A 15599-nucleotide genomic window follows, 5' to 3' on the forward strand; every position below is an offset into this window, starting at 1 on the left:
TATCAATCAATATATAACAAAGATTTAACAAAGGTGATATTTAGATACAAATTTGAAATTAAGTTTGGATAATATAAAATACTTTGATGAAGAACGACTTTGTTTGTAAAACGTTTTTCCTTCAATTTAATAATTTAATAAATCAAGCGTTCGAAACTTTGATATCAAGTTGGCAATTTTCATATTTTGCGACTATTTATACAGTGTTAAGATTTAAAAGATAACCATATCGCAATTCATTTGTCCTAAATTTAGATAATACTCGTTTGAAGTTTATATCAGAATAATTTGTCTTATAATATTCAAAAACCATAAATATATATATATAGGGTGTGGTTCTAGAGAGAACTACATTATTTGTGAAAACGTGAGAACCATCAAATCTAATGCATTCACTGTTAAAATTAATGCACTCAAAAAAATAATAAAAAATTGCTCCCTTCAGGATTCGAACTCAGGATCTGAGTTCATCCAATAAGATGATGCATCCACCGTAGATCTTGATAATCGAATGGCTGAAAATGGTTCTCCGTTCTTTTTTTATTTATGGTTCTTTCTTGAACCTCTCCCTATATATATATAGGGAGAGGTTCAAGAAAGAACCATAAATAAAAGAAGACCGGAGAACCATTTTCAGCCATTCGATCATCAAGATCTACGGTGAATGCATCATCTTGTTGGATGAATGCAGATCCTGGGTTCGAATCATGAAGGGAGCATTTTTTTTTATTTTTTTAGTGCATTAATTTTAACAGCGAATGCATTAATTTTTACAGTGGATGCATTAGATTTGATGGTTCTCCCGTTCTCACAAATAATGTAGTTCTCTCTAGAACCACACCCTATATATATATATATAAATTTAATATTCAGTTGGTTTTACTTTTGTCGAATGTAGAAGGGAAACAAATTCCTTTTTTTTTTGTTATATTGTCAAAAAAAAAAAAAAGAACTTGATATGACAAGCATAAGATTACTGACTTATTGTAGCGCCTAAGTACCATCAACAATGCTCAAATATGTCGTGAATGAAATATTAAAAGTTCAAATAGTACTAAAAAGATTATTATTCTCAGCAACCAAAAGAAGTACTCCATATACAATAAAGAAAAGTTAACTATAGACTTTAAGTGTGCAGAGTGCGAATATGCATTATTATTATTAGGGAAATATGCATCCTTAATTAAAAGAAAAATAAAAAGTCGAATGAGAATGTCCGTACAGTGGCAGCATGTTTCGCCTCTCTTCCCGCTCTCCCCTTGATGCGATGCGTCCAACCATCTCACTCTTTCTCTTCACTCTTTCTCTCTCTTCCTCTTTCTCTTTCCATGTAGACTTGGAAAAAACTCCCCGGAAAGCAGACAACCCTCCACACAACGATGAATGACAGATCCGATGAAGACGACAGAAGGCCCCCGCCTCGAAAAGCCGCAACAAAATCAGAAGAAGACAAAAAGTCAGCCCGAAAAGAGGATAAGAAAAATGCCCAGGCCCGAAAACAGAACGCCAAAACCAAAGACAAATCCGAAGAAGAATGCCGAAAGGCTCCCAGCGGGAAACACGCAGCAAAAGCCCACGTCAAATTCGAGGAACCCAACGAAGACCGCTTAGCAGAGGACAACAACAGAGCCCGAAAGGAAGACGATAAGGCCCCAAACCACAACGCCAAAACCAAGACCGCAGAAGAGCAGAACCACAGATGCGCCGGGGAGCGGAACGAGGAGGACATGCTGGCGGGGGTGTCCACCTCGCCGCCGCGCCGGAAAACGCAGTCCTACAGCCACCAGCTGAGGACGAACACGGTGCCGCACAACGCCAACAAGCGGCAGCACCAGCTCCGGAAGCACAGCCTCGACGAGAATCGCATGCTCAACCACCACCAGGGCAGCAAGAACAGCGGCTACTACAACGGCACACCGGACTCCTCCGACGAGGACGACTTCTATCCCTACTCCACTATCACCGACCACCATGTTGACCACCAGAGGATTGAGGCGGACGGCGGGGGCGGCGGTGATGACCCTCACCAGCCATTGATGGAGTTTATGGGCAATGGCGGCGGTATCGGGATATTCAAGGCGCCAAGTAGGGCGCCCGTCAACCCCAACCGCCCACCCTGCATTGAGCTCCGCCCTCATCCCTTAAGAGAAACTCAGGTATAAAGCCACCTTAGTACACTTTTCACACGTTGCATTAATGTCATGCCTAAGAATTGATTGATTATGTGCAGGTGGGGAAGTTCATAAGGACAATTACAAGCACAGAGACACAGCTATGGGCAGGGCAAGAATCCGGAGTGAGAGTGTGGAACTACGCGGATGCATACAAGCCCGGGATAGGGACGGGTGGGAGGGCGAGGAGGGGGGACGAGGATGCTGCTCCCTTCTACGAATCAGCCAGCACGCCCCCAACCATATGCCTCATTGTTGATCAAGGGAGCAAGCTGGTCTGGAGTGGCCACAAAGATGGTAAAATCAGATCATGGAAGATGGACCTCAATTTCTCAGACGAGAATGGTTTTAGAGAATGTTTTTGGTGGCAGGCACATCGAGGCCCCATTCTTTCCATGGAGATTTCTTCATATGGTACATCCTCTTTCTCTATGGCCACCACCCCTCAACCAAGATTTTTAAGCAAACTATTTCCGTGTGTGTAGGTGATATATGGACAGGATCTGAAGGCGGAACTATAAGGGTCTGGCCATGGGAGGCTGTGGAGAAATCGCTCTCTCTCTCGCCCGAGGAGAAACACATGGCAACTCTCTTGGTGGAGCGCTCGTGCATCGACCTCAAAAGCCATGTTACGGTTAATGGCGCCTGCAGTATTTCTTCTTCAGATGTCAAAGCTTTGGTGTCTGATCATGTCCACGCCAAAGTGTGGGCAGTTGGCTCACTATCCTTCTCCCTATGGTAGTATTCCACTTTCTTCGACATATAATATAATTAATTATATCTGCAGTCCTGTTTCTGAGCACGCCTCGTGGGAAGCAGGGATGCTCGCACGAGGGAGCTCGTCAAAGTGTTCACCGTGGACGGCCAGACGGAGAATCGGCCGGATGAGAAATCGTCGTGCCAGGAGCAGCAGCCGGTGGAGGATGAGGCGAACGTGAAGCTGGTGTCCAAGTCGAAGAAGGAGAAGTCCAACTTCCTGCAGCGGTCGCGCAATGCCATCATGGGGGCTGCGGATGCTGTGCGGAGGGCGGCAAAGGGAGGCGGGACGTCCGAGGATGGCAAGAGGACGGAGGCCATAGTGCTGGCCTCGGACGGGATGATCTGGACGGGCTCTTCTAACGGCACGTTGATCCAGTGGGACGGAAACGGCAACCGCGTGCAGGAATACACTCACCACCCTTGTGGCATCCTGTGCTTCTGCTGCTATGGCGCGCGGATATGGATCGGATACGTGAGCGGGATGGTCCAGATCATCGACCTAGAAGGGAACTTGATAGCCGGTTGGGTCACGCATAACGGCCCGGTTATAAAGCTGGTCGTTGGGAATGGCTGCGTCTACAGCTTGGCCACCCACGGAGGTATCCGTGGATGGCACGTCTCCTCGCCCTCGCCTGTGGATGACATACTGCGCACGCAGCTGTCCGACAGGGAGATCAGATACACGAGGCTCGAGAACCTGAGGATCTTGGTCGGGACGTGGAATGTTGGGCAGGGGAGAGCCTCCCACGCCGCACTCATGTCGTGGCTGGGCTCTGCTGTGGCAGACGTCGGCATTGTTGTTGTGGGACTGCAGGAAGTGGAGATGGGAGCCGGTTTTCTTGCAATGTCAGCTGCTAAAGAAACTGTAAAGAAACAAGTTATACATAAAAACACATATTACTTTGAGCTACTAGTGTTTGTGTATTCTTCTGATAGCAGTCATCCATTTTAGGTAGGGCTAGAAGGAAGTGCTATTGGGCAGTGGTGGCAAGACCACATCGGCAAGGCGTTGGACGAAGACAATACCTTCGAACGCGTGGGGTCTCGCCAGCTAGCCGGCTTGATGATAGCAATCTGGTACTGTTTCATCTGCATACAAGAAAACCATATCAGACACTTTGTTTTGATTTTGAAGGAGTGATCTCAGCAGCTCTTTTCAGGGTGAGGAAGTCTCTCCGGAGCCACGCTGGGGACCTCGACGTTTCAGCAGTCGCGTGTGGCTTGGGCCGCGCAATTGGTAATAAGGTAACTAGCTTCTTCGCTTCCTTCATAGGACTGAGGTTTGGCTCATCTCAGACGCAACAAACTAGCTGAGAAATCCGGTGCAGGGAGGAGTAGGGCTGAGGCTGAGAGTGTACGACCGGATAATGTGCTTCGTCAACTGCCATTTGGCGGCGCACTTGGAAGCCGTGAACAAGAGGAATTCCGATTTTGATCATATATTTCGGAACATGACATTTGCAAGATCATCAAACTTGCTCAACAACTCTGCTGGTACGCATGCTTTGCAGCATCGGTTTCTTCTTTCACACATGTAGTCTAATTGTTTTGTGGTCGCGGGTGCAGCCGGTGTATCATCAGCCGCTCAGATGCCTCGCAGCGCGAATGACAAGAGCCCTGATGATGGGAAGCCTGATCTTGCTGAAGCAGATATGATCATCTTCTTTGGCGACTTCAACTACCGTCTCTTTGGAATATCATACGACGAAGCAAGAGACTTCGTTTCTCAGAGAAGCTTCGACTGGCTCCGGGAGAAGGACCAGCTTCGTGCAGAGATGAAGGCCGGTAAAGTCTTCCAAGGAATGCGCGAGGCGCTTGTTAGGTTTCCTCCCACCTACAAGTTTGAAAGAGGGAAGCCGGGATTAGGAGGTAAACATGGTGGCTTTTTCGTATGCTTCTTCCAAGATCTTTTTTCATCACGAGCCTCGATTTTTCCTGCTTTCAGGCTATGATTCGGGCGAGAAGAAGAGGATCCCGGCCTGGTGCGACAGAGTGCTGTATCGCGATAACAGATCGAATCCCTCAGATGAATGCAGCTTAGAGTGTCCTGTTGTGGCTTCCATATTCCAGTAGGCACCACATTTCTTCATCTGTTTTTTTTCTTTCTGGTTGCAGCATTTCATTCCTTGTGGTGATGCTCTCTCTCTCTCGCTCAAGGTACGAGGCGCGTATGGACGTGACGGAGAGCGATCACAAGCCGGTGCGCTGCAAGCTCAACGTCGACATTGCCCACGTTGATAGATCCGTGAGGAGGCAAGAGTTCGGAAAGATTCTCGAGTCGAACGAATCCATCAAACCGCACCTCGAAGCACTGCGGTTCGTGCCGGAAACCAGTCTCAACACCAACAAGATATTGCTCAATAATCAAGATACCATCAGCTTCAACATCACAAACATGAGCAAGGAACACTCTGCCTTCTACCAAATCCTATGCCAAGGCCAGGCCACGGTCAACGAGAACGAGGTAGCGTCGGAATACCGCCCTAGAGGCTGGCTTGGCTTCCCCCGATGGCTCGAGGTACATCCTCTCCACAGTGAAGATATGTGTATGACCATGTGTCTCTTGGAAACTTGAATGCTTCGAGTTTGGTGTAGGTGACTCCTGCAGCCGGCATGATCGGACCCGAACAAGTCGCAGACGTGTCGGTGCATCACGAGGAGTTCCACACGTCGGAGGAGTTCGTTGATGGGATCCCTCAGAGCTGGTGGTCCGAAGACACCAGAGACAAGGAGGTAGTCTTGTTGGTGAATATAAGAGGAAGCTGCACGTCGCAGCCGAGAACTCACCGGGTACACGTACGGCACATCTTCTCCGGGAGCCCTCCTTCGACTACTGCCGCCCCCGCAGCGGCTCAACCTTCCATGGAACCAAAACGGAATACTTCCAAGAAACATGGAACGGGTTCCCACAGAGGAGGCCAGCACTGATGTAGCCGGTGACAAACAATCTTCATGTAAAATTGTACATAGCTACCTAGTTATTAGTAGACAATGATTTTTACAGTTATGCAAAATATGAAGCATATCACCAGATTTCAATGAAGAATATATGATCAACAAACAAGATGAGGATTTCAAAAATCAGGCCTTCTTATTTCTGATAATAATATGCTGTATCAAATATAGGCAGCAACATCAATTACAAAAATATACCTAGCAACATCTCATGGTAGGCTGATAGCTCCTAATTAGAACTAGTCAATATACTCTACCACAATGCATATACAGACGGCGTGGAAGTAACGGCGGCAGTGCTGCTACGATGTAGAGGGCAACGAAGATATACATACTGCCTGAGCTGAGCCCAACATCAGGTGGTTAGGCAGCTTGTACTACTTATAGAGAGCACGTTTGAGTAGCCAGTGTTGCGTGAATACAAAAGAATGTGAACTTAGACGGCGTACATACGCTTATATCTTTCGCTGTATATCTCCGTGTCGGACGCCATAGACAGGGAGAAGGAACGGGAAAGCGTACTAGCTCTTTTCATGCTGTTTCTCATCCTCGAGTCTTCCAGTCTATGTCGAACCACACAGTAGCACATGGAGCCAATCGTCGTCATCATGATCGTGCCACCAATGACAGTAGCGCACACAGCAAGCCATTGCTCGTGAGCACCGACCACTATATAGGTGAGTGAGATAAACGCAATGGAGATGAAGAGGCAAGCCAGCCACATGAGCTTGTTTATGACAAACATGAGTTGCTTCTTTGCCTTCTGCTCTATCACGACCACGGATGTCTGTACCACCACCACGGCCAGGGAGATGAACAAGGCCACGCTGTCGAACAGAAAGAATATTATGAAAGCCGCTTTGTTCGCGATGTGAGCTTCACCTAACGAAAACCCTTTCTCTGGATCCTCTACGTACTGACCGGGGACGGTGAATATAGCAGCGAAAGCGACAGTAGCGATGAGAACAGCGACGACAGTGGCAGAATTGATGGCGTTGTTGAGACCCTCGATGTGAAGCTTCTTCACTTTCTTTGCAATCTTCCGTACCCTGAACCCCGTCTGACGGGTCTGTTGAAGTTGGGACTGGACGTCGTGCTTGATATCACTAACCGTCTGTTTCAGTTGCTTTGCTGAACTCGGGGGTTTCCCGTGATCTTTGGAATGAACGGCTCCCGCTTCCTTCAACAAGGCGACTAGTTCCGGAGTTCCAAACTTCTCTGCAATATCTAGAGGCGTCTCTCCAGCACTATTAGTGGAGTTCACGTCGATCCCCTCCGCGGATAGTAAACATTGCACCATCTGCAAAGCATATTAGACCATATATCAACACTTGTTTTTGAACCAAATATCAGTTAGATCATACTACATCGGTACCAACCTGATTTCGGCCCTTTCTTGTTGCAATGTGAAGTGCAGTATTTCCCTTGTTATCTTCAACGGATAATAGAGATGGGTCGGGTTTTATGAGCTCTCTTACAATCTCCACATTCTGCCCTTTGATGGCCATGTGTAACGCCGTCTGACCTTTTCTGTCGGTTTTAAAGCCGATGCTTGGATCTTTATCTAAAAGAGCCTTAACCACTTCCAAGTGCCCCATTCTTGCCGCAGTATGAAGCACACTCTTGCCATTGTTTCGAGCAATCTTAGCTAGGTTTGAATCAGTTTCCAAAAGCAGATTTACTACGTCGGTGTGCCCCTGAGCAGCTGCTGTATGCAAGGCAGTAGAATTGGTGATATCTGTCGTCATCACGAGGCTGGGGAAGAAACGGAGCAGCTCCTTCAGGACCTCTGCAGATTCACAAAGAAAAGTTCTCATCAATTATAAGAAGCAGAGCATTGTGTTGTCTTTTTTTTAAGAATTTGTTCATACGAACATAACTAAAATCATGGAAAACGACTTAGTAAGGAACGATGCACTTGATTAAGCTAGCAAGCTGCAGCATCAGATGTTTCATAGTACTAAGCAAGAACAAGTAGCTGAGAGGTTGCTGGTTTTTTTTCCCAAATTAATCGAGATCAATCCGTTATGGGTGAAAGGGAGAAGCTTGGCTAGATAAGAAATGAAACTCATTTCGAGTTATTGCTGTATATCAAAAGAAGATGGTCAAGAAAAATGATGGCAATCCGAAAGAATCTTTTCATGCTAACAGGACAGCATAACCGAAGCTTAGCAGCTCATTTAGCTATATAGCATGTCTAATTTGATTTATTGGTCCATATAGAGTGGCTTAAGTAAGTGCCAGCCTATGAAAAGCAATGTCCAAATTATATAATCATGGAATATAAAAGAAGAATAAGAACTCACTAGCTTGCTAGAAGAGTTGCTCAACACCAATGAATTGAAATTGATTACTACCTAGAAGCTAAAATCAAAATACAAGACATCAGTGAAGAACTCAAAATACAGAGCGAGCTATTTGCAGATTAGCGCGTTAAAAAGTTCTCTCTACAGGAACAAATTCATTCATGCAAGAAATGTCGAAGATTTCCATATCATCTCTGTAATACAATTGCCACCCACACAAATATATGCTAGTTCAAAGTTGCATTCAGAAGACCAAAAAGGTCCAAGCCTCTGCTTGGGAACTATAGCTAACATTTTGTGAATAAATCAACGGTATCATCATTCCATATCCGAATAAAGACGTGCCAACAACAAATGCAAGTAGACACCACATCACAGAGAGCATATCATTTCTTAAAAAGGCACACAAAGGCAATACTACATGGAATCCCACTGTCACATATTCACATTCTTCTAGTTTCAAATGATTCGAGCCCCATTTTAATACACGATTGAGCTAGAGATCAAAATGCTTACCAAGATGGCCCTGCTTGGCAGCCACATGGAATGGATCATAGCCATTATTGGCAGGAATTGCAGCGGTCTCAGCATCCGAATACTTCATGAACTCCCCCACAACCAAGACATGCCCATTCTCCGCAGCAACATACAGAGGCGTCTCGCCTTCTTGGTTCTGCTTCGACAGCAAATCTCTCACACCATTGTTGATATTCTCCATCTTTTGAATAATCTCCTTCACCTTCCCCAAATTCCCTGGCCGAGCAGCAAGATGAAGGGGGGTGTCTCCTCGTTTCCCCGGAGAATCCTTGCTCTTTTTCCGGTCTCCACCAAAACTCATCTGCCTCTCCATTGCTATCCTGAAGCTCTTCTGCTTCTCCATCAACCCCCTAAAGCTCTTCTGCTTCTCCATTGCCCCATTTCGAAAACTCTGCTGTTTTTCCATTATGGGATTCCGAAAACTAGTCTGTTTCTCCATTATTCACAAACTCCTTTATTCAATTTTCTGAAACCCTTTCACTTCCTAAAAAACTCAGCAACTAAACAATTTTTGGCCAATATTCTATGAATTTTCACTCTAGCATCAAATAGACACTTCTGAATCTCTAAGGCAGATCAAGGAACCACAATCTTCCAAGGGTTTCTGGATTAAACATAAATTGCCGCAAAACCCCCCAAATTTCTGATAGACTGAACTTTATAAAATCCAAGAAAAACTAGAAGTACCTCAGTTACGAAAAGGTAAGAGCTTCAATCTCAAGCTTCATATGAGCCTTCAAAAGAATCCATACTTCCATAAAATCTCAAGAACCCACAATTTGTAATAAGATAATCTATTCGAAAAGGCAACAAATTTGAAGCGAGGTTTGGTTTCAGATATCACTTTCAGCTGAAGCCAAAGGAAAATCCCTCTGGATTCTTCTGTCTTGAAGATTAACCTGAAACACTAATGAAGATCGAAACTTTTTCAGATATTCCGAACCCCAGAAAGAAAGTAAAATGCAATCAGGGTGAACCCACCAATCACATGTGGTAGAGAATAATTTTATTAGAAAAATCCTAACTTTGAAGAGCAATCAGCAATGTATTTTCTTTTGGTGGATAACAAAGCAACTTTTATTTGGTGCTTTATTACTAGTATTTTGTTTGCGTCTTAATTGTTTAACTGTGGAAACAGTAACAGTGAAAAAACTTTTCTATTTTAATGATGAATGAATTAAAAAATAAATACTATGGTTAGTGCAAATGGTGGCCGCCATTGATGTTAACATCAGAAAGAGCAGAAGCAAACAAACAGACATGAGTGGTAGCTTTGCAATATGGTAATGTGGGGTCCATGCCTGGTGAACAAACAGGATTAGATTCCTTTATAATTTCATAACCATTCCACAATAAATTATTCACGTTTTGTTAAAGGCTAAAGCTCTCATCTTTTTTTCCTAAATATCCACAATTCACGATGTTTCGATTATTCATTTCCAAGAAAATGTATTCTCTTAATAGCAATATTAATATTAATAATATTGGTACATTATCGAAACTTAATAAATTCCAATTGATACTTAATAAATTGTGATTATACTTAATAAATTTTAATTGGACTTAATTAGTCTTAATTAGAATTAATACATCTTGCCAATGAGACATAGCTCAAATGACAAAGTTGAGACACCTAAAGACTCTCATATGTGAGAAATCTTGGGTTCAATCTCGCCTGCGTGCGCTGTAGTTTTCACATCTTTGTATGGTGAAATATTGGGTTTAAATATTAAGTATATAGGAATGAGACATTTGTAATGATAAATCACATATGAATAGTAGGACATTTATAATGGGACAGAGGGATTACATCCCATTATGGAAAATCGAACATATGTAATGGAACGAGGAAGTACATTCAATTATGAAAAATGAGACATTTGTAATGAGACGGATGAAATACATCTTAATTGAGGCTTAATAATTATAGCTCTAATTATAATTAATAAATCCTAATTTGGTATTCATGTTTATTTTTAATTTGTATACTCTAATAACTAGCATTTGCACCTCGTGCAATGCACGAGAAAAAAAAAATTCTATATTTATATAAAATTGATACGAACTCAATTATCATATTTATAAAATGTAATAAAAATTAATTTTAACTAAATATATTTGAGTTGAATATCGAATAAATAAAAAGGATTAAGAAAATTTCAAAATAATAAAATTTAATCTGACTCTCTTCAATTCAAATAAGAGACTCAATTAAAGCAATCAAGCCACAAATATGTTCCATATCTTGCAGCATTCAATTGTCATTTTTGTTTTCCTACAGAAATTAAGCGCTACAACTAATAAGAAAAATTTGGGGCAATACACCCAGTTCGGAAGGCACAATATTGGTGGTTACAGAAGAGAGGTGAAAGAATCCACAGAAATCTCGTGTGATGAGGTGAGATTTCTCTCTTTGTATTTTTGAAGGATAATCCATCAAAATCCATAGAGTTTTAAAATTCACAGACTTTTGGATACCTAAGGATTTTTTAAGATTTTTTAAAATTCATATTGAATATCTCTAGATTTTTAAAGATTTTTAAAAGTTTGGATTGAATACCCCAAACTTTCAAAGTCCAAAAAATCCTACAGACTCTACAACCAATACACGCCCCTAATCATACAGGGAACCTTTGGTTAATATGACATTGTAATGCATTTCAATATATTTTATCAATTCACTAGTATAACACATTTTAGTTACTTTTAGGAAAATGAAAATATTAATCATGAAGATACTTTTAAGAGTGAACTCTTGGTTAATGTTACAGTAAAATATTCTAGAGTGAATTACGGGAGTATGAGATAGATAGAAATATAATTAAATAAAAAAATAATTAATATTTTTAGAGTAATACTTGCTATACACATTCATCATCAAATCATCAATATGTCTATTAGTCTATATACACACGAGCATATTCGATTATTATATGTTCTCAATTATAACATTAGGTGTTAATTTGCTTGTTATATAAATCGTTTCAATCGTATATATTATATTTATGTCATTCGAAATTATTATTATTATTATTATTATTATTATTATTATTATTATTATTATTATTATTATTATTATTATTATGTGAGTTGAATAAGTAAATATTGTTATTCCATATATTTACATATTTTTCGGCACGCTTATATATAAATTTAAGGATATATAAAAGAAAAGTTATAAAAGTTTCCCCCTTTAATTTATTTTGTTATCTCTTGATATTACTATGCCATTATGATCACCAATAATACAATCGTATAATTGAAAATGGTAGTGGCGCACATGTTTGATGTACAAATTTGAATCCCTCTTACTATTTGAATTCGGATTTGCTATTTAAAATAGATCTTCTGAATTATAACTCGATTTTATTGTCTTTTAATGATTAAAAGAATTGTTTTCGGCATTATTAATTACAAAAGAGAATTAGATAGAGACGATGCCTAAGTTATAAATTTATAATCAAGCAAAGACAACATTTTAGATATAAAAACTGACGAGATACCAAACATAAAATACCAAAAACATCGACGGTGAATTTATAGTGCAGTGTGTGCATTTTTTTTTTCTTTCTAAAAGTAATGATATATCCCCTAAACCTTTTTTTTTTATATAACAAATAATTTTAATTTGATCAATACTAATACTTATCAGTTATAATTTTCAAGTATAACATATCCCATTAATAACTAGATTATTATCGATCTAGCTCGTGATTTATTAACGAGCTTGCCCATGGCTTGATAGTTTAAGTAATGTTAATGTTAACTTAAACCTGGCTCGTTTATATTAAAAAATCTTATTGAATTAGATTAATAAAATATCTATTATTCTTGTATAAATTCGGGCGTATAAGTTATAGTTATAATATAAAACATTGGAAAATCATTGATAAATTTAAGTATTAAGTAATTAGGCCTCATATGGGGTACAAGATTTACAATCACTGTACTAGATTGATTTGGTTAAAAGTTAAAACTTAGGGGTTTCTTTAAGAGTTGGGATGGAGTAGTGCGTGGTCCTCTGTCTTTATGGGAGAGGCCCATCGCTTCACTATTTTGGAAAGATTTCGCTTTAATTAGAGTTGGATTACTGCGTTTGCTTTAAGATTTCAAAGCAAAACCTTAATAATAATAATAATTATTATTATTATTATTATTATTATTATTATTATTATTATTATTATAGCTTTTTGTAGATTTATTCAAATTGTTTCATAGTTGTAAAAATTCTGAATCATGCATTTTTAGATATAAAATAGATCATTTATGATAAAATATGTTTCTTTATATGTACAATAATAATGCTTCTTTTATACTATATTCAAATTGATTCATAGTTAACTCAAAAAAAATATTTGTATTTGATCCTTTCAGAGACCCTATCAATTAAACTAAGAGAAAACGAGGAAGAATTAAGAGGGTACGAGGGCAATATTTTAACTTTTGAATAAATTTATTTCTTAAAATAGATACATATATCTGTATACTATTATTATTAAATTGGGGATTTACTATATTCGGACAGACTATATATCTAAATTTCTGGACAGCCTAAATCATGGATATAAAAATATTTGGAATGAGAGACTGGGAATAAAAATAGGCATATTAATTAAGGGACGCATGTTTAATGTTTTAGGTTTAACGTGTTATACTGAGAGACTAAAAATATTTTTACTGACTAAACAAATTCATATAGTCATAGTTGGGACGAAATTCTGTATAATACTATCTCTATTGTGACGTGTCAACGGTCAACTTTGGCACTCTCACCGTCTCACTGAATAATTTTCAGACCCTAAAAGAAACGCCATTTCTAAATCATAAATCCACACGACACCTGCAACGCGACAAACTAATTAAAGTTGGTATATTAAAGGTCATTGTCAAAATATTATTAATAAATTTGTTATAAAACTAAATAGAATAAAATAATTGTATTACATTATAGTAGTTAATTAACAACTTGATTTAACATGCATAGTATTAAGTAGTAATATTTAATTATATATACATATATATTTGGGTCCTTAATTTGCTGGTATATTTGAATACTAGTTACTACCACATATATAATATTTTTTAAAAAAAAGTACAATAGATATCTATTATCTAATCAAATAAGTCGTCTGCACGCGGACATCACCTCTACACAATATATTTGTGAAAAAATAACCGCACATATGGAACCACTACTCACACAAAGGTGAGAAAATTACCCCACACACAGACGGGAACTATTACATAATAAAATTAAGAATTAATTTTTGTAAATCCACAATTATTACTGAATTTTAATTGTTTTTTTTTAAATTAGTGAATGAATGCATAAACTTTAATTATTTTTCATTTTTTCCCAAAATTTTTCCAAAATTAAGATTTCATCAAATAGAAATTGACGGGGCATTTGAATTTTTAGAAACTCTACAATTTTTAGAAATCATAGCTCCATGTTAAAATATTTCAATGCCACTTTAGTTTCGAGTTGATCAAAACCTTAATTCTGGAGAAATTTTAATAACCATCAAAGTTCGTATATTTATTTGCTAAGTTTATAGAATAGAAGAAAAATCTGAATTCACTAATCATTTAGAGCATTTTCAATCTTAGAGCCTCTCACTTTTACTCTTCTATTTTAAAATTTAATATTTCATTAAAATTAAAATTTCAACATTATATTAATTAAAATATAATATAATAAATAAAAATATTACAATAATTAAAAGTCAGGTAAAAAAAATTAAGGAATTAAAAAGTTTTAAGATTTTAAAACTAAAAAAATATTGAAAATCAATAAATAAATAAAACAAAAAATATTAAAAAGAAGAAGTTGAACCCCCCTCCCCCCGCTTCTTTCTTTTTTCTTCTTTCTTTTTCCCCACCCCTTTCTTCCCCCACGACCCTCCTTCTCTCCTCATTTTTTATTTTATTATTATTATTTTTATTTCCATGCATGCAGAGTACACGAATGCATTTCCTCCTTTTTGTGCCCGGCACCATGAATCAAACCGAGCATGAGGTGGCCCAGCACTCCAGCGCAGCCTCCTCCACGCTTGCCGACTCGGTCCGGCATGCAAATGTTTCCGCCGGAGATGCTCTTATAATTTACAACCAATTAATCCTAAAATTAATTACAATCAAAAGCGATAATTAACACTTATTTAACCGTGGACATATATATGGTACACTTGTCCATCTCATATTAGTTGCATTATAGATATTTGGTAGATAATTAACATGTAACTAATATGCGAACTAATATCAAATATGTACAAATGACTTTTAATTAAGCTAGTGATAACTTTTTATAACCAAGGGATATGTACTATCAATTTTATTTTCCTAAGTCTTTCTTTATACACAAAGTAGTTAGATGCATCAAAAAAGACTATTGGTGATCATACAACTGCATGATCGATTGATAATCTTGATCGTTTCAATTAGGTGTACAAAATTCCACATAAAAAAGTTGTCGTATGTTTAGACGTTACATGTTTAGCACGTGAAATAAAGTCAAATATCAAGTCAATGCATTCCCGATTAATTGATATATACCTACAACAACCTAACCGAGATAATTTGTTTGATCTAAATTCCTTCTCTTTTTTTTTCTTCTTTTATATCTGAATTCATGCAAGAGTAGGATCTTCAACAATTAATAGGGGCTATCACTATCAAGTCAAAAACTGGACTGCTGTGGGACAAGATCCAAAAGTGGCTCGGATGTAGTGCGGTTCGACCTCAAAGCATCCCCTCCCACTTTCATACCTTTATTCACCTGGGCGGGGGAAAGAAAAGCGAGCTTTTCCTCAAGGCGTTGTGGATGTGCACCAACTGGGTGGTGTGGAAGAAAAGGAACGAAAGTCGATTC

At 39.0% G+C, this 15599-nt stretch overlaps 2 protein-coding genes across 3 annotated transcripts; one reads left to right on the plus strand and one right to left on the minus strand.

The window, feature by feature from the left end:
• Nucleotides 1-1147: 1147 nt before the first annotated feature.
• On the plus strand, nt 1148-7188 carry LOC130995649 (type I inositol polyphosphate 5-phosphatase 13-like). Of its 2 annotated transcripts, none has more exons than XM_057921021.1 (11): nt 1148-2156; nt 2231-2585; nt 2657-2909; nt 2991-3807; nt 3883-4007; nt 4091-4175; nt 4259-4424; nt 4497-4799; nt 4876-4999; nt 5088-5448; nt 5526-7188. In XM_057921021.1, exons 1-11 carry the CDS (start codon nt 1380-1382, stop codon nt 5856-5858), a joined length of 3699 nt encoding a protein of 1232 aa, XP_057777004.1. In that variant the 5' UTR covers nt 1148-1379; the 3' UTR covers nt 5859-7188. The 2 variants fall into 2 exon arrangements, with proteins under 2 accessions (XP_057777004.1, XP_057777010.1); XM_057921027.1 differs by having other exon boundaries at nt 2991-3795.
• LOC130995773 (ankyrin repeat-containing protein At5g02620-like) lies at nt 6003-9859 on the minus strand. Its single transcript, XM_057921186.1, has 4 exons — nt 9710-9859; nt 8708-9635; nt 7265-7674; nt 6003-7185 (listed from the first exon to the last, which is right to left on the minus strand). Exons 2-4 carry the CDS (start codon nt 9165-9167, stop codon nt 6322-6324), a joined length of 1734 nt encoding a protein of 577 aa, XP_057777169.1. The 5' UTR covers nt 9168-9635; nt 9710-9859; the 3' UTR covers nt 6003-6321.
• Between the last annotated feature and the right edge of the window lie 5740 nt (nt 9860-15599).

The sequence above is a fragment of the Salvia miltiorrhiza genome, chromosome 1 (genome assembly GCF_028751815.1).
Source record: "Salvia miltiorrhiza cultivar Shanhuang (shh) chromosome 1, IMPLAD_Smil_shh, whole genome shotgun sequence".
In the NCBI taxonomy this organism is placed as follows: Eukaryota; Viridiplantae; Streptophyta; class Magnoliopsida; order Lamiales; family Lamiaceae; genus Salvia; species Salvia miltiorrhiza.